Genomic DNA, 19,272 nt, shown 5'->3' on the forward strand with positions numbered 1-19,272 from the left:
GTCTTCCATGTATTTCAGTGGTACGAGCAACCAATAAGGATTGAGTATTCTGATAGAACTGACCAATGACCTGGAGTTGCACTCCTCCAGAGAATCTGTGACAACAACAAGATCGCCTTCACACAGATTTTTCATGATTTTCAGACTATGTACTTCTGTTGGACAACAGCGAATTACTTTTCCTATTGAACTTCAGAAAAGAGCACAGTTAATAAATATATTAAAACAAATTTTATAAAGCAAAATCCAACAAATCAACAACGAACAGAGCTTTGGATAAAACACAATTAAAGAATAAATACTAAAACAGCAACACCTTGTTAAATCAACAATGACAAATGCTAATGAAGGTAGTGAACTGATCATAAAAATATAAAGCAAATGCCATACAACTCATTTAAAAAAAAATAGGTTGATCAACACTAAGAAACATCATGTGTGTGTTGGGACAATTAATCGAAATCGTGAATCGGAACATTTGGGGTATTGGAATTGGAAAAATGTATGCATATTTTCCAATGCCAAAATGATTCTTTTGATTATCTTTTTTATTTGATTCTGTTTAAAACAAAATCTTCTACTGCTGGTAATAATATAATAAATATTTATTGATTTTAAACTACCAGTAACGCCTAAATCTATAGATCACCCCTCCCACAAGTGTATTTTCACGTTTGAGAAAATATGTGCACATTTAATACATTTGTTTACGGTAATCGGGAAAAATAGCAACTTTATAGTTAAATATTTAGAAATTTATAAAGAATCAGAATCTGTAATGGTATTGAAATTGGGAATTTAGTGCGGAATCAGGGGAAATTATCAGAATCGTCCCATCACTAGTATGTATATAACTTACCATTTCTTTGACTAAAGGTCGTTCCATAGTTTCTGAAGTAAAGCGACTTTTTTTCTGAAGACGATGTAGAGTATTCTCCCTGAAAAAAAAAGTAAAAATAATGTGTATTAGTGAATTTGTTTTTGCTCGATCTAAGTGTTGTTTATGTTTGAATTGAAATTTATAAGTTTAAAAAGACAATGGACTGCAGAATTAAATTTTTTTTTTTTACATAATATTTGCTTAGAATCAACTAAGTTTCAGTAATAAAATCAGTTTGAATTTTTTCTTTTTGCTTCTTTGTGACATGTTGGAAATTGCTCAAAATTCCTATGCTAATTATAGGTGATAGAAATTATCACTTGTGTTAAACAAAACGCTTAAGAGAGACTCAAGCAATAAATAAGAGGAATAGAATCAAGTTGAGCTTTCTTATTTACTCACATACAAGACAAAAAGAGCATTTATACAAACATCACTTCAAAATGAAACTCAAATATTTGATGGAGATGCATGACATGCTTGTTGCAGTTTCTGTTATTAAAAATAAACAAACTTTCCTTTTTAAATTTCTTTTAGCCCTTACTCAAGTTTACTAGCTCAAGTTAGTTTACTCAAGTTTACTAGCTCAAGTTAGAGCCAAAATGGTGTGTGTAGGAGTATAAAAGCAAAAGTTTTGTTTCCAAATTTTTAGATGAGGATCTGTATTATTTGGATTCTTTGGACTACTATTCACGTTTTGAGTTATCTTCACAGCATTTCCGTCGATGTTACTTCTGACCTTCAGTTTTATCTTGTCGAACACAGGAATCTGCATAGAATTTCAAATGGAACCCTTCATTTAATTCACAGGGTAATACGTTCTTGTTCCATCAGCCATGACTCTGTAAAAGTTCTAAACAATTAATAATTGTATTTTTAAGTATCAACCACACTGAAGATTGAACGTTCAACCTCCAGAATAGATTAACTTTACAACTGAACTTTACCAAGTCTTTATTCAGTATGTCATGGATCTTTGCACAAGAAATCATGGCATAGAGTAAATTCCATGCAGATTCCAGACTTCAACAGAAAGATTCCAGAGTTTGACAAAATACACCTGAAGAAATTCAAAGGTTACATCTACCAAAATGTTCTGAAAATAATACTGAAGATGGGAACAATAATCCGAAGAATCCAAATAATGCAAAAACCATATGTATTGTCCAGCACCTAGAGCCCTCAATCACCAAGATCCATGGCTAACAGGTGGGGTGACCCCGCTGCTGAGGTGCACTCAACATATTCTTCATCTTCAGTTGACAATTGAATTCACAGTTATGATAAAGAAATCGGAGCAGAAACCTTAAACAACATTCCTACAGATCTCCAACATACAAGTGTAGGAAAAGTGTTGGAGCGGGATTTTTGGTGGTAAACTAATTTAAGAACAGTATACATAGAAACCACAATTGTTATTATCATACATGTTTTGTTTGTTTTAGACTTACCATGCCACAGCTTGACCGGAATAAATTTTGTTATTCTTCATCAAAATGGAGAGATTTTCTTTTGCACAGTTCTCCAACCAATCAACAACAATCTAGAAAACAAAAGTATAAATTTTAGGAATTATATAAAAACGGTAAAATTATTTGAACTCTTTTTAGTTTTCCCCTGGCGTGACTAATGATACAATCACAGTTCAAAATCATTGGATGACATGTATTATGTAACAAGGTTTTTGAACCAATGTTTATTTCATATCTATGCTTCTACACTAAATACCATAAAACTGGTTGAAACCAAAGAAACACAGCTAAATCAAATAAAACAAACGCATAATAAAAGAGGATAATTTTAATGGAGAATATGGCTTTAATACAACCTCATATAGCCTATTATAGTAAATCTTAGGAATGATTCCAATATTTTCCCCTGATTCCGATACAATTACTGATTCTGTTCTAAATCCTGATTCTAATTCTTTTTAAATTTCTAAACACAGAGTTGTTTTTTTTAGGAGGTGGGGAATGTAATATGAACATATATTTTCTCAAACCTAAAAATACAATTATAAGAGTAACATAGAGATTGTAGTTTTACTGGTAGTTTAAAAGCAATCTATATATCTATAAAAGTGAAAATGTCTGTATGTGTGTGTGTGTGTGTGTCTGTTTACATTTCCCTAAACAATAACTGTCAATTTTCGGTCTCCAGACTCGAGATTTGACATAAGGGGTATTGAGATTTGGGAAAATCTTTTTGATCGGTTTTCGGTCAGAAATTTAGCTGTTAAGGAGTCAAAGTTCAACGATTTGACCTTTGAAAACTCTACCAAACTCCTCTGCCAATTTTTCGGTCTAAACACTTGAAATTTTAGATAAAGGTTCTTTGAACATGGATCAAACTTTATAATTTGATTTGAGCCCAAAACAATAAATATTAAGGAGTCAAAATTGGGGTCAAAGTTTAAAAAAAATTGACCTCTGCAGTCTCTTCCAAATTACTCAGCCAATTTTTGGTCTAAATATTTGAAATTTTACATAAAGTGCATTCAGGCATAAGGCAAGCTTTTTAATCAGTTTTTGCCCAAAAATTTGGCTGCCAAGGGATCAAAGTTCAAAAGATTTTACATTTGTGGCCTCTAGCAAACTATTCAGCCAATTTTGGGTCTAAACATTTGAAATTTTACATAAAGGGTACTCAGACATGCAGCAAGCTTTTTAATCAGTTTTTGGACGAAAGTTTTGCTGCCAAGAGGTCATGGTTGAAATAGTTGACCTTTGAAAACTCTACCAAACTCATCCGCCAATTTTGGGTCCAAACACTTGAAATTTTAGATGTAGGTTACCTGGACATGGGGCAAACATTTTAATTTGATTTGAGCCCAATACAATAAATGTTAAGGGGTCAAAATTTTAAAACATTTTACCTCTGCAGCCTCTACTTTTTTCTATAGTAGTTAACGAAGCCTATTATATAGAAAGGCATTACCATACATATCCACACTTTTTAGTATATAGATATGCACATAAAGTTATGAACAGTACATAGGGCCCAAGCAAAGCCAGGCTGAACTGCTAGTAAATATAAAAAATAAAATACGCATCAGGTGCGCTTAACAGAACTCACACTCCTGATGTCAATGTTAATCGTATTATTAATACGAACTGTGGAGAATTAAATTTTAAACAAAAATAAAGAAATAAAAACAATAAAAAGAATCACTTGGAGCATTGGAAAATAGGCACAAATTTTTCCAATTCTGATACCCCAAAAAGTTATGATTTTTTTTTTTACATCTTGATTCAGATTAATCATCTCAACACTATTCCCTAAGCTTAAGGAAAAGCTTAGAGGCTGTTGTTATGAGATAATTGACGTGATGAAAGAGGCTGTGACAAGAGTTATTGACACTCACACAGAATGAATTCCATGGGGCATTCCAGAAGTTGTTAGGACAATACAACAAATGCATTGCAGCCGAGAGAGACTAGAGTTTCGTGTGTGTGTACTATCAATAAAAATGCCCAAATCGTTTCAACACTAGAATCTATACATACTACAAACATGGGCATAAATTACATGAGAAAATAAGTCTCTTTACTTTAATATTATCCATAAGGACAAACAAACCAAACGCGATGATTATGATGAAGAGACTTATTTCTAGTAATTGTCTGTATTTTTGAAATGAGGTGTTTTCATTGATTGAGATTGTCGGACTGACTTCCTCATCTTGGTTGTTAGTCACAATGTTTTGGCCATTTTGCTCTCCGGCCATTATCAGGTGTTTTGTATCAAACAGGGGAACCGTTTGTTAGGAGTCTCGAACCCAACCCTTTATTATTATTACGGGGGTACCGTGTTCGGACTCCAGCTAGGCTCTGGGACATAGTTGCTGATTCTCTGTTTTGAATGTTACTTTTCACTGCCTTCGTTCAGGATTGAACTCAGCACTTTTGGATAACTGTAAACTTTGATACAACGTCGAGGACCACCCGGCCATATGTCACTAGGTACCCCCGTAATAATAATAATAAAGGGTTGGGTTCGAGACTCCTAACAAATGGTTCCCCAGTTCGATACAAAACACCTGATGAAGGCCGGAGAGCAAAACGTCCGAAACGTTGTGACTCTAACAACCAAGATGAGGAAGTCAGTCCGACAATCTCAATCAAAGACTTATTTCTAGTTATGCAAGAAGAATGTTCAAACAGAAACATAGTTTATGAATTCTTTTCATGAAATCAAAGTATAATAAATAGTGGTTGTAAGATAACAGGTGCAGCAGGTGTAAAGTGTATCAGGTTTATTTAATAACATTGACTTCTCTTTTTTTAACAGATGTTTATTTCATATCTTTTTAACACCACAGAATTAGATAAACACAAACATGAACACTAAACTAATAAAATAAGACAGTTTAAACGAAGAATATTTGTGATTTTAATAAAACATCATGTAGAAGATGGTCTAAAAAAAATGTCACCATTTGTGATGACCATTATCATCATCCATTTTATTGTATTATTTTGCTTCATCTGAAGATCTGACATTTTCTAATAACCTGCAATATGCATGTCCAACCTCCATATTTTCCAGCATCTGAGGATCTCTACAGTGAAGGGGTGGGATTTTTCTACCTTAGTCAAAGTATTTATGCTGAGAGGATATAAGTGAAGTATTAGGTAAAACTATTACTACTGTTAATCCATCATGATTAAATAAGGACTTTTTTTAATTCATCTTCCTTCTCCTCTTCCATCATTTTAACGTCTTATTTCCTTTGATTACATATCTAACATTTTCTGGCAACTTGCTATCTCGGTCTGTGAGCTTGGCGATCTTTGAGATTAATTCAATTTGAATTCCATTGTCTAAGCTTATTGTTGAGGGTTCGCATCCAGGATTTCTCGAGTCACTCAACTTTCTTTTTGGTCCTACACATTTCTTATCATGTGGGGATATAAGTGAAGTATTACTATTGCTAATCCATCATGATTAAATAAGGGCTTATTTTTAATAGATCATCTTCCTTCTCCTAGCTAACATAAGTAAAATGACAAACAATAAGAGAGAACAATTTAAATGAAGAATATTTATGACTTCAATAAATATCATGTAAAAAATATTATTCAATTCTGGATCTTTGTAGTTAGACATAGGAATTTGGATATAATTAAATAGGAAGGCACACAATGAAAATTGCCTAAACCAGGAGTCTCCAAACAATAAACGAGAACAATTTAAATGAAGAATATGACTTGGGCTATGATGGTATTTTTACCCACACTGCCTACGAAGGGTGCGAATTTTTTCACATCACATAAAATCAAGTCTAGGGTCTTTGAAAAAGTTTTTATCAAAAAACAATACAAACATCCAAACATTGGTTTCAAGTATAGGTTTCATTCATTGATTAATGCAATTAGGACAAAGAATTTCATGGTCCTTGAAAGCACCGTTGTTGCAGTCGTTTGTAATAGTAAAAACTAGATGTTAAAAACTTAACAGCCAGCGTAGCCTAGGGTTTATAAACATCATGTATAAAATAGCATTCAATCCTGGATCTTTGTAGTTAGATATAGGAATTTGGATATAATTAAATTGGAAGGCGCATAATGAAAATTGCCTAAACCAGGAGTCTCCAAAGTATGGCTCCTGAGCCACATTCAGCCCGCCAAGTCTTTAGTCCAGCCTGCAGAGTTCTTATGGAAAATGTTAAAAAAAAAAATATTCAAGAAAATTTTGTAAATGTGTAAAAATAGTGTGTTGGTATTTTTTCTTTTTGTTCAGAAAAAAGATTAAAAAAAAAAAAAAAAGATTAAAAAGATGCTTTTGGAGCATTAGTTTCACTAAAATTAAAACTAATCAGCAAAACAGTTATTAAACACTTCTTGTATACATATGCTGTGTCGTCGTCTTCATTTTGACTGCTGCCAACCCTTGTTTACATATGTCTTCTGCACCCGCACATAGCATTCAAAACAAATTTACCGTTTGAAAAAAGATTGAGGTTTACTTAATAAAGTGGATAAACCACTGTAATAATAGATTTGTAATGGACCTCCTCCTCCTCCTATATGATTATGTCGGAAATGCACCAATTTCATGCTTCTAAATTAAATTATACTAAATAATACTAATGAATAATGAGAGTTGAAAAGATTTTCAAATGTTCATTTTTTTTAACAAAAAATCTGCACCAATTCAAACTTTAGAAACAAATGACCTGTTAACCACTGCTTCTTTGTGAATTTATTTTTTTTAATTTTGACCCGGATAGCCCTAAAAAGTCGGCAATATTCCCCCTCTTCCCCTATTTGAAAACTTTGGAGACCCCTGGCCTAAACTAATAAAAGTATTATAGAATCTCAATTATATCAATAATAATAATAGGTTGGCATCTTTAAGTTTAACTATTTTACGAGAGATGAAACATTCAAAACATTGCAATTTATATATATATATATATATATATATAGTAATTTATAAAATATATATGGCGATTAAGCTACACTGAATATTCGGCGTTTCATCCACTCTAGGATTCGTCAGGCTTATGCGCGAATTCTGTGGTTGTTTCCCCGTTTTTATATGTTCCTCTTCTGTTGAGGATTTTAGTTAGCCAATCAGCTTTCTAGTATCCAATGTAGCTTAATTGCCATATATATTTTATAAATTACTAACTAGCTCTACCTACGTATTGAGCACTTTTGAAGTAAATACTTAAAGTTTACGCATAAATCTATACTGTCGTATATTAATTTTATGTGAGTAAATGAAGTAGTTATATATATATATATGTGGAAGATCGAGTGTTTGGATGGGTGTTAAAAGCACACAACTATCCTAGCAAAACAATAGAGCTGTTCCCAGGCAAGCCAACTCCACGTACATATCATGAGTACTGCTACACTAACAGGGCTCTGATGATCAGAGAGTGGTCAACACTGCAAAGCCATCAGCTAAGGTACACATAACCCACCAGTGTGTGGAATACGCTCTGGTGCCAGCAACCAAAATCTCAGCTATGGATTTAAGGGTATAGAAAGTAGAGGGCGTTTCTGTAAGCCATAGTGAGGGCAACCTCTCTAAGGGAAGCAAATCTGATGAAAAAGTAAATAATCATAGAATATGTGCAAATACTGTCGAAAATGTAAAAATACACTTGGGTGTGGCGGTGGGGGGGGGGGGTTATATATATAGATTTTAGTTTTACTGGTAGTTTAAAATAAATATATATTTCTTATTTTATCATTAATATTAGTAATGGAAGATTAAAAATTAACAATAAAAAGAATCGTTTTTGACATTGGAAAATAGGTACATAATTTCTAGATTCAGATACCCCAAAAAGTTCTGATTTTTCGAGCCCCAATTAATCGTCCCAACACTAGGTATATATATAAAAAAAGCTATTCATATTGTTACCTGAGCTTCTCTGACAGCCGAGTCTCTTTTAAATAAGGCCGACATAAGGTTTTTGTCACTCACATATTTCATCTGAAAAGTAAAAAAAAAAAAAACAATTTAGTATAAAGATAATTCGGAATAAGGGAAAAGTATAATTTTTTTTAGATATTGATGCAACTGATTCTAGATATATTTTCAAATCATTAGCTTAATAGTCAACCATACTTCTGAGAAGAGAAGATTACACTATTTATGTTTCTGACTGTTGTCCTCAATTAGAATTGTTATATTCATAACTTTTTCAGTCACCAACCCTTCAGACATTTTCAAATGCACATTTGTCAAAGTTGGAATTTTAAACTACCATGAGTGTAAAGTGTTATCATTTTTTTTTTTTTTAACACTAATGAGTCACTATTTATCAAAGCTAAAAGCCATTCATGGAATAAATGGATTATCAGTTGAATGATAAAGAATATTATGAGAAGATTGAAAATGAGGAGTGGAATGATCAAAATTAATTATGATTACTTTCAATGATTTGGAATATCTCATGGCAAATGATTTTTTTTAACTCAAAACTCGTTTTCTCAGAATACATTTTCGACCCACCACTTTAATCCATAATGTCATCGTTCATGGAAATGTGGAGTTAAAAACTTGTATGCTCATTTACAAGTAAACATATTTTCAAAACAAAAACACAGAAAAGTCTTTAAAAACTTTATGATGTACCTATCTGTTACAGAACAAAGATGTTATATTCAAAAAATCTTATTAATTGATCAAGTACGTTTTTTTTTAACTAAGAAAATCAAATTTTATGACTAAGCTAAATGTAGTGTTTTGATCCACCATGTTTTATAAATAATGGGAAAGCAACTCAATTCGAACTGTTGAGGTCAAAATCAGCCCTGTGATGGAAACAATTTACCATTAAAATTACTCAAGATCATAAATAATTTTCTATAAAGATAAAACAAAAAGAAAAAATCTCTTTGATCAAGTCATGATTTTTTAAATATGGATATATACATTATAAAGATTTTTTTGAAATTTATTTATTTTTTTTAAAATAGGTTTAATCTATATATAGAAAAGGCAAAATGTGTGGTTTTGTATGTTTCGCAAAACTTTTTCTCAGCCACATCAGACCAGGTCGAGACCAATATCATCTGAAAGAGCAATGTCTCGGTCAGATAATATATGAGAATTAGAAAAAAAATGGTCAATTATTTCGTACAGAAAGTGGTCTTTTTTCTTTTTAAACAGGGTTGTTTTGTAATTTTAAAAACAATTTCCTTATTTCGATTTTTTATCAGCAGTTTTAAAAAGAAAGTTTTAACATTTAAACAGGGTTAAAAGATTTTTATTTGCCATAATATTTTTCTTATTTCGAGGGTTACATACCGTTTTTGTTTTTTTTTTTACTTTTAACTAATCATTTTTACAACGGTTATTTTGCTTAAAAAAAAAAAAAAAAAAAAAAAAATTCTACTTTTTTAAAACTGAATTATTTTCACTTTACTCCATCTTTCTAAACTGAGTTTACTTAAACTGGTTTTCACATACTTTTTTTTCTGCCCGATTACATTTTCATGTTTTTATCCATTAGAGTTAGCAGCTGTGTCCAAACCCAACTTCCTCTCCACTCGGGCAATGCCAGGTACCCATGCTAGTTCTAAATAAGCACCAAAACTTCAACAAATGATACCTACAAGAATGCTGGTGTGCACAGCAGTTGAAACTGAAAATGACAATCAAGATATTAATAACAGTCTGGATCAGGTTATTTGAAAGCAATTTTAAATTTAATCAATGTTCACAGTGATACAATAGTGACACTGGTTAGATGGCTATTGAAATTGGCTTTCAAACCAATCGATCTTTGGCCAAGTCTTTCTTCCTCTTTCTCAGTTATCCTCATCAGTTCTTAGTTTTCCTTCATTCATTGCTACTGTAACCGTTTTATATCTAACCCAAGAACTCACAATCCATTCTTTCAATGTGACCAAACCATCAATGTCTTATGCATATAAAATACTGCAATTACTTATGCAAATTTTTTTTAAAACTTGAAGTTATGTCATTGATATGATGCGTGATTTGTGAGATGTGGGCCGAATATAAAGAGCAAATTGAATAAAACCACTTTTATACAGATCAATAATTAATATTTATTATATATTTACAACTGCAGAGGAGTTATTGATAATTAAGATATATTAATTGAAGCTACTGTGCGACATGTCCATAAAAATGGAGGCAGGTCTGGAAAATGTAACAAGCTCCTCAAAAATCTGAGATAAGGCAGATATGATAAAGAGTTATTTCCCTTTTGAATATAAATTTTTTTCATTTTTGGGTGTCAAACTAAAACTCAAAAACTAGAGCAAAACTAAAGTTATAAAATATTATGACTTTTTTTTTTTTCTTTACTTCTGACAGATGAAACAACTAATATTTTAAAGAACACTACAACTGCCGACCAAAGGAAGAGTCTATGAGACGTGTATGCAATGTGATGGTGTATGGAAATGAAATCTACTAGTGAGGATTAAGGATATGTTGCATAAATGAATCTGTGGATGTGTAATGCGAGTCTGAAAGGCTTAGATTTGATGACTTCAGAAGAAGATTAAATCTGGACAGTATAGGGAGATGTATACAGAACAGGAGACTTCATTAGTTTGGTCACATGGAAAGAATGGATGAGAGTACTTGAGTTAGATGATAAAAGCCAAATACGTCCAAGGATGGAATACTGCTGCCATATCTGGGCAGGAGCTGCTAAAAACAACCTATCCTGCCTTGACAGAGTACAAAATAGACTTCGTGGCTTAGTGGGGGATGCCCTTTTCTCTACCCTGTAACCTCTCTCCCACAGAAGAGACGTTGCGAGCCTATCCTTGTTTTATCGTTATTTCCATGGCAGGTGCTCGTCTGAACTCCAATCTCTGGTCCCCCTTGCCAATCTTTCACAAAAAACACCCGTCTAGCTGAATCCACTGTAAAAAATTTCCCCCACTCTTTATCTGTGCCTAAATCAAAACGTGGATTCCATGAACAAAGCTTCTTTCTTAGAACTGCACGCTTGTGGAACTCTGTTCTGTCTGCCTGCTTCCCACCGGATTACAACTTGGATGTGTTCAAGTCCAACGTTAACAAATTTCTAATGAACCGCCCTTTAAGTAAACACTTCATCAAATCTCCACACTAACGTACTGTACTTGCAATAACCCTTATCCCTGAGTGGTTTCCGGGCCTTGATAAGTGGTGACCACCGTGTAAAAAAAAATGTTGAAGAATTGAGAGAGCAGGGTCTGTTTGCAGAGGAAAGTCCAGATATATATATATATATATATATATATATGAGGAACTTATAAGAATGATTTGAAAGAAAGAAAAGTAAAGACCTGGCTAGATATAGGTTAGTTTGGAAATCAATTTCTTAAAACTGTCCAACATATGCCAGCATGTAAATGAACATTAAATTGAATATGGTGATGATGTGTCTATTTACTCGTTTCATCATGAGGACATGTTATTGAGTAACCGAGCAGAAGAGTAAATTATCTGTCTATGTATCTATTTATATATCTATCTATATAATTATTTATCTAGCTAGAGCTGTGTAGACAAGAGATTGGAAGCCATGTTTTGACAGGTTATCAAAACATCAAACTGTGACCTGGTCAAGTTCGCACTGGAAGGTATTCAAACAAGTAACCGGAAGTTGCCGTGTCGCATGTCACATTTTCTGGTTTGCTGAAGCATCATCGAGTTGGATTGAAGACGTCAAAAGAACAACAAGACGGTCCAGAACAAGTCTCCCCATGAGGAGGGGGGGTCTCAGAATGTAGACATAGGAGAACAACCACAAATCAAGATCATCGATTACTTCTCTGCTGGACGTAATGCTGGGAGTGAAATAAAATATGTATAAAAACAATCATTCGTCTTGGGTCGTTTGAAATGTCTTTGTTACAGGAGAGTCCAGCTTCCTCAAGGATGGATGGTGAATCCCCCAAAAGACACAGGCGGCCAACAGCAGAAAACAGGTATGTGTCGTCAAATGTATATGTGTATGTAATTATGTTGACACACACGCACCAACACCAGACAAGAAGAATCAAGGGTCGTAAAATAGACAGTAAGAATAAGAGAAACAATATGTCACACAACGTACACACGTACAAATGGTCTGTTTATGATCAAGAACACGACACACATTCAAATACTCAAACACACGACAATGCAACATAAATAGGTCACAAACGTGTATAAACACTCGTAGGATTCGACTATATATACACGTATGTTAATTTAGTACTGGTATACAAACGGTCATATATATATATATATATATATATATATATATATATATATAAACAACACTCCCGACTCTACATAACATATGGAGTTAGACACAAGGTTGGTTTTTAATGTAGAGATAATTTAAGTTCCAAAAAGAGACACTCTGCATTGGGATGAAAATAAAAATTGTTTCAGTCTAAAAGAATTTCTCACTAACAATGGATGGAAAAGATTTAATGCGATATCAGAACTTTGTTTGATATATAATTTGCACATAGCCAAAAGGCCAAGGATGTGTCCCTGTCATAAAAGAGCAAATTTCTTGACTTTACCTTTGAACTTACCAAAAAAAAAAAAAAACACTACATGGGGAAATCATTTTAAATACATCAAATAGCAATCCTGCATATTAACTGATTGTTCTAAAGGAAGTAACTATTTTACTAAAAGATTTGTTCATACAAGAATTTAGGATGCTAACAAGAAAAAGTGACAATAATTGCAGAGAAATTTTCATTAAACAAAGCATTTGAGAAATGGTACGAAAAGAAAGATGCGACTATTTTTTTCTTTTTTAAACAAGAAAAATTATTTTTTTCAACTACTTTATTCAATGTAACAAAGTTTTATAACATCAATAACAAAAATATAAGCTTAACATTACAAAAAAAAAAAAAAACATTAACATTTTTCTTCTAATTCCTCTGCAATTATCATAACATTTTCCTTCTTTTTTGTAATATTTTTATATTTTTTGTTATTAATGTTATAAAACTTCGTTACATTAAATAAAGTGGTTGGAAAAAAAAAAAATTTGTATCTTTCTTTTCTTAGAATTTCCCTATTGTTATGTTTAATAAAAATTACAATTCCTCTACAGCTGCCACTTTTTCCTTGTTACATTTAATAAAGTATTAGCATCCAAAATTCTGGTATGAAAAATATCTTTTAAAAAAATAGTACCTTGCTCAGAACAATCAATTAATATACAAGATTGCCAATCAAACATAATTTTTATGCATTTTGTTTAATTCACAGACATCAAATAATTTGATAAACATTTTAAAAATCTTGAAATGATGGAAATATAAAGAGGGAATGTTTTACATACCGCAGAGGAAGAATTCATGTCGTCTTCCTCTTCTTCCATTTGTGTTATGTAAGTGTCTTCAAGTCGATCTTTGAATAAAGAAATGACCAACTGCCATGTATCACGCTCAGAATATAACACATTGTAGACGTCAAGTTTTTTACTCAGCCTATTAAAGTAAAATAAAATAATTACCGATTTGACAGCTATTGTGACATTTTAAAAAGGTGAATCGAAATAGCTTTTTAAATTTTGATTCTGACTAGCCAATTTTCATTTGTTATTGTTGTATCCATGTAATTAGCACTATTTTAAAAAAAATTTTTTATTACATTTTCACCCCAAACAAGGCACATTGCCACTTTGGTGTAGGGGGCTACTATCAGGGCAACAACTACTGGGGTACTATGTAGGGATTTGGGCAGCAAGATGTCGGTTCACGTTGCACTTGAACTTCTGCACGTCAGTACAGTTGGGGAAGCAGGGACCTGGAATGGAATTCCAAAGTCTAGCGGTACTGGGGAAGAAACTACTGGAGTAGAAAGATCTTTTACATCTAGGGATCTCTACAGTGTGGGGGTGGGATTTTGCAGTCTGTCGAGGGTGTTCACATTGTGGGGGCACAAGTGCTTGCAGTTCGTAAGAGCATTCACCATTAAAATACTTGTAGAACAGGCAGAGGGATGCAATATTTTGTCGATGGGACAGATGACAGTTCAGGGCCTATCAGATTTGCGACTCTCTTTTGAACCCTGTCAAGGAGAGAGAGACTAATAGCCGATGCACCAGCCCAAATATGACAGCAATACTCCATACATGGGCGAATGTTTGCCTTATAGAGGTACAGGATACTTTCGGGTGTTAGTAGTTTTCTAGCACGGTAGATAGCTTTTATATTTTATTTAAAAAATTATGTAGTATTGCCTGGAGAATTTGTGATATGGAAGCATTTTTCATTTATAACTCAAAAACTAAAATCAACAAGAGGAATAACTCATATTTTTAGTTGAAGAGTATAAAAAGCAGTTGTCTCCCTTAGAACTAAAACTTTATTCCTTTTTCCGTATAAGTTTTAAAAATGTAACAGTGATAACATTCCCCAAAAGGAATTAACCAGTTTAAAACAAAATTTTGCAAACTGTTACGAAAAAAATTTATTTCAGCCTTATTAAATCTCTTTTGTGCCAGTTCCTATATGACATCACTATTGCATTTGTTTACAGGCACACCAAAACACTTTAAAAACATAAAAATATGCATTATATATTATTAGCAATATTGGTAGGAACTTCAAATAAATATATAAATTATTTTTTACATACTAAATCATATTAAGCAAATCAACTAATTTATAAGAACTTTGAAATGGAATAAGAGAGAAATAGCATATAATAGTTATTTTCCATAAAAACTTATTTTCAGAATTTTTGAGAAAAAAAACTGTATAATTTGGACTATTGTTCTCATCTTGCGAACCTGTGGTGTGATTGATAAGTGCTAAAAAGCAGTTCTAAGTGATAGTCTTCTAGAGGTTGATGGTCCAATCTTCGGTGCAGATGATACTAAGAACATTATTACAAATTACTTCCAACTTCTGCCCTATCATGGCTGACTGAAAGAGAATGAGCTACCCCCATGGAATAAATAAAGGCATGACTGCCACCAGATTCATGATAGAAGGGCTTCGTATTTTGACACATTTACAAATTACAATGCCGAATCGTGCCTTGATAAATCTGCGACTATAAAGTAAATAAGACCAAGAAGGTATGAAAAAACATTGTAATTGTAATATAAATTATACACAAATAATTACTAGGGCTATGACAACAGCATATTCTTTTCATTGTTTTGACTCGAGTATATATCCGACACAGCTAATCAACTGAGAACCACATCACTCTATATAAACACATAAGATATTAACGGATACACTCTCGAGAGTCAAAACAATGAAAAGAATATGCTGTTGTCCTAGCCCTAATAATTACTTATGTTCTACATAGCATAAAAACTAAAATAAGGTAGATGCCTATACACTGAAGTAGTGATTTTGCCAGTGCCTTACATGAAATGCTACCATAGAAGGGATGAAAAACCCTTTTGAGATTAGACTCTAAAGAGATCAGGTCGCTTCATTTGTCCACCCTTCTTGGTCAGCTCAATGTTGTAACAGTTTTTCTTTAGCCCTAAAAGAACAAATGATGCAAGAAACTAAAACTTTATAAATCACTTTTTAAATCATTATATATATATTTTTAATTACATTTTCACCCCAAACAAGGCACATTGCTATTTTGATGTAAGGGGCTACTATCAGGGACCTAAGCTACAGGGGTACTATGTAGGGAGTTAGGCAGCAAGATGTCAGTTCACATTACATTTGAACTTCTGCATGTCAGTACAGTTGGGGAAGCAGGGATCCGAAAGGGAATTTCAAAGTCTAACAGTTCTGGGGAAGAAACTACTGGAGGAGTAGTATTTTGGATGTCACATTTCCTCATTCTATGGCATCTTTGTCTCTCATATGTCCGATGTCACAGTCATCCCTGTATTCTATCTATTTCTTATGTGTTCTTGTATTTTTTATAAAATATTATTTTATTTTAATTTGATGTATACTTTTAATATTATATTTATGTCAACTTTTTTTTTTACAGTTTTCACAACTGCATATGAGCATGAGAATAAAATTATTCCATTAACATAATTCACAGTTTGTCATTCCCCCCACATCCAAAACAGGAGGTTAAGGAATCATAAGAGGATTCTGCTAAAATTTGCTTACAGATTGTAGAGTTTCATAAGATACACTTGAAAAAAAAAAAAAAAAAAGGTTGGAGGTTTAATCGGCTGAAACATTGCAACAACAACATCCAAGATGAGAACAGATAATCCAAGTTACTGGTGGATATACAAGATGTTTCAGAGTTAAATGGCGAGAGTGTTTTTTTCTTTTTCTTTTTAGTGTTTTTGGAATCAATTTTTTTTCCACAAAAAATGTTTTTAAGGAATTCAGCACACAAATATGAAAAACTAGGAAAATTTAACACAAAGTTTTTCATTTTTAATGATTTTCTTTTTTTTTTTTAGTGTTTTAGACATATTAGGTCACAATTAAGAAAACATGACAAATCTGCCATTTTAATTTTATTATTGTCCACAATTCAACCTAATCAAAACAAAAATACTAAAAATTCATCATGGAATGAAAATACATTATTCTAAAAATCACGTAAATTGATCATAGGGTTCTTTTTATTAAGAAAAGCATTTTTATGATTTTTAGCAATTTTAATAGTTAACCGTAGCCATTACAAGACCAATACTTATCTTGGTAATTCAATTAGAGTTGTCACCTGTTACTTATTAAAGATGGCGGTATGTGAGGCACCATCCTCTTCCCTCATTAAATATTATTTCCTTAACAAAAAAAAAAAAAAAAAAAAAAAGTACTTGATCAATTTATTGATTTTTGGAATATAACATTTTCATTCCGTGACAGATATATACACCATAAAAATTTTCTATATTTTGTTTTTTAATTAAGTTGAATTCTGGACAAGAACCTTTATTTTAATTGTTACCTATGAATGAATGATACCAAAACAAAATATTGTATATAAGTTTTAAGATTTGGACAAGTTTATTTTACAAAGAATAAAAGAAATGAAAAATAGAAGATTTAAAAAATAGTTTAAAAGTCTATTTGGTGTTAAACTAGTTTTTTTCATTTTTGTCGCTTTAAAATTCAGAGATTAATAATGAACATGTATACTATACTTCCACCCAACCAAAAAATAAAAGGAGGTGATGCTTGGGATGAATCATAACGAATAAAAATATACTAAACTATTTCCAAAGGAAGACAAAGTCTTGAAGCAGTCATCCTCCCCAAAAGGAGTGGTAATACCTAGCGGTATGGTATCATGATACTCCACACTGCCTTCCTCCGTCCTCCAAAGGAGATAATACCTTGTAGGACGTTAATACAAAACATACTATATTACCCACTCAAAAATGAGGCAATATATGTGGTCATGATATAATAATAGCAGATACTACACTGCCTAAAAAAAGGAGAAGAAAGGAGGTAGCCAGGAATAAGGTCTTATGACAACAGTACAAATAATACATTGTGCCCTTTCTAAAGGAGGATATAATACCTGGGAGGATTCCCTCCACACTTAAGAAAAGAATAAAGTAATTTCTGAAATAACACTCATGATAAAATAGATACTACACTACCCACCCCATTAGAAGATATTCCCATTAAATAAATTTCTTTTTAATTAATTTAAATATGTCTGCTCACAAAACATTTTATGGTTCTTTGGCCTTTTAGTTACGATCAAAATGTAGTATCTGGTCTCAGCATCCCAATGACATATTAATGGCATGTACTAATGCCATAAATTTGAATCAAAAGTTTTCATACAAATTATCTCCCTTGAAAATGAAATTCTACAAAAGTTTAACATGCTATCCTTTTTTACAGTTCTGAAATTTTGAGACGAAGTATGACAGTTTGGATTATTTGGATTAATCGGACATCTTCAAGGTTATCTGCACAACGTTTTGGTTAATGTAAGCTCCTACCTTCAGATGTAAAAGATCACCATGTTTAGTAATTGTCTGTGGCTGAGTGGTCCTAGACGTTGTATCAAAGTTTACAGTTACCCAAAGGTGCCGAATTCAATCCTGAACGAAGGCAGTGAAAAGTAACATTCAAAACAGAGAATCAGCAACTATGTCCCAGAGCCTAGCTGGAGTCCGAACACGGTACCCCCATAATAATAATAAAGGGTTGGGTTTGAGACTCCTAACAAACGGTTCCCCAGTTCGATACAAAACACCTGATGAAGGCTGGAGGGCAAAACGGACGAAACGTTGCGACTATAACAACCAAGATGAGGAAGTCAGTCCAACAATCTCAATGAATGATCACCATGTTTGACTAGGAGAAAAGGTTTTGTATTTTTGGATCTAGTTGAAAGTGAATTTACAAAATATATATATATATATATATATATATATATATATGTTAAGAAATTTGTCAGGCAAAACACCATGCGGTATTATTTCTAAATTATTTATAATTCAAATTTTAATTAAATCAATTAACTGTAAATTCTTAGAAACCTAAATTTAAGAAAATTAAATCAATTAACTAATTGTAAGTTCTTAGAAACCTAAATTTAAGAAAATGCTGGTGAAACAAATGTGTTGTCTGTTTTTTTTATTTAAAAAATTAAGTTGTATTTTTTAAATTTTTTTTTTACATATTATCTCGTAACTGAGGAGATTAAAAGAACAGGGAAGAAAAAAGGAAAAAAAGAAGGGGAGAGGATCTATTGGTTAATCAGTTTTTGTTTACATGTGGAAACAAGACACAGTTAAAAAGGTGAAATTCTGAAAAAAGATTATCTAAGATTATCTCCCTTGAATGTTAATGGATATTTTTTTATACTAGCAGGCCGCCCGGCATTGCCCGGTCGTAAAATACGATTAAATGCGATATTTTGTTTATTGCTGATTTCGTATTTATTATTATATTATATTGAACCCAATATATAGTAATGACTTAAAAAATAAATGACTCGCGTGTCACCATCGAAAATCG

General features: G+C 32.3%; 1 protein-coding gene across 1 annotated transcript in view; it reads right to left on the reverse strand.

Annotated features, from left to right (window-relative positions):
- Window positions 1-19,272, reverse strand: part of LOC145283767 (nuclear pore complex protein Nup107-like) — a 124,046-nt gene that overhangs the window by 62,521 nt on the left and 42,253 nt on the right. The window contains exons 9-12 of the mRNA XM_080132823.1: window positions 13,671-13,818; window positions 8,261-8,332; window positions 2,332-2,423; window positions 860-938 (exon numbers count right to left, since the gene is read on the reverse strand). Of these exons, the coding sequence (XP_079988949.1) occupies window positions 860-938; window positions 2,332-2,423; window positions 8,261-8,332; window positions 13,671-13,818 (391 nt within the window). The remainder of the gene's footprint in view (window positions 1-859; window positions 939-2,331; window positions 2,424-8,260; window positions 8,333-13,670; window positions 13,819-19,272) is intronic.

Source organism: Euprymna scolopes, chromosome 8, assembly GCF_053919585.1.
Source record: "Euprymna scolopes isolate OS-2025 chromosome 8, ASM5391958v1, whole genome shotgun sequence".
NCBI lineage: Eukaryota > Metazoa > Mollusca > Cephalopoda > Sepiida > Sepiolidae > Euprymna > Euprymna scolopes.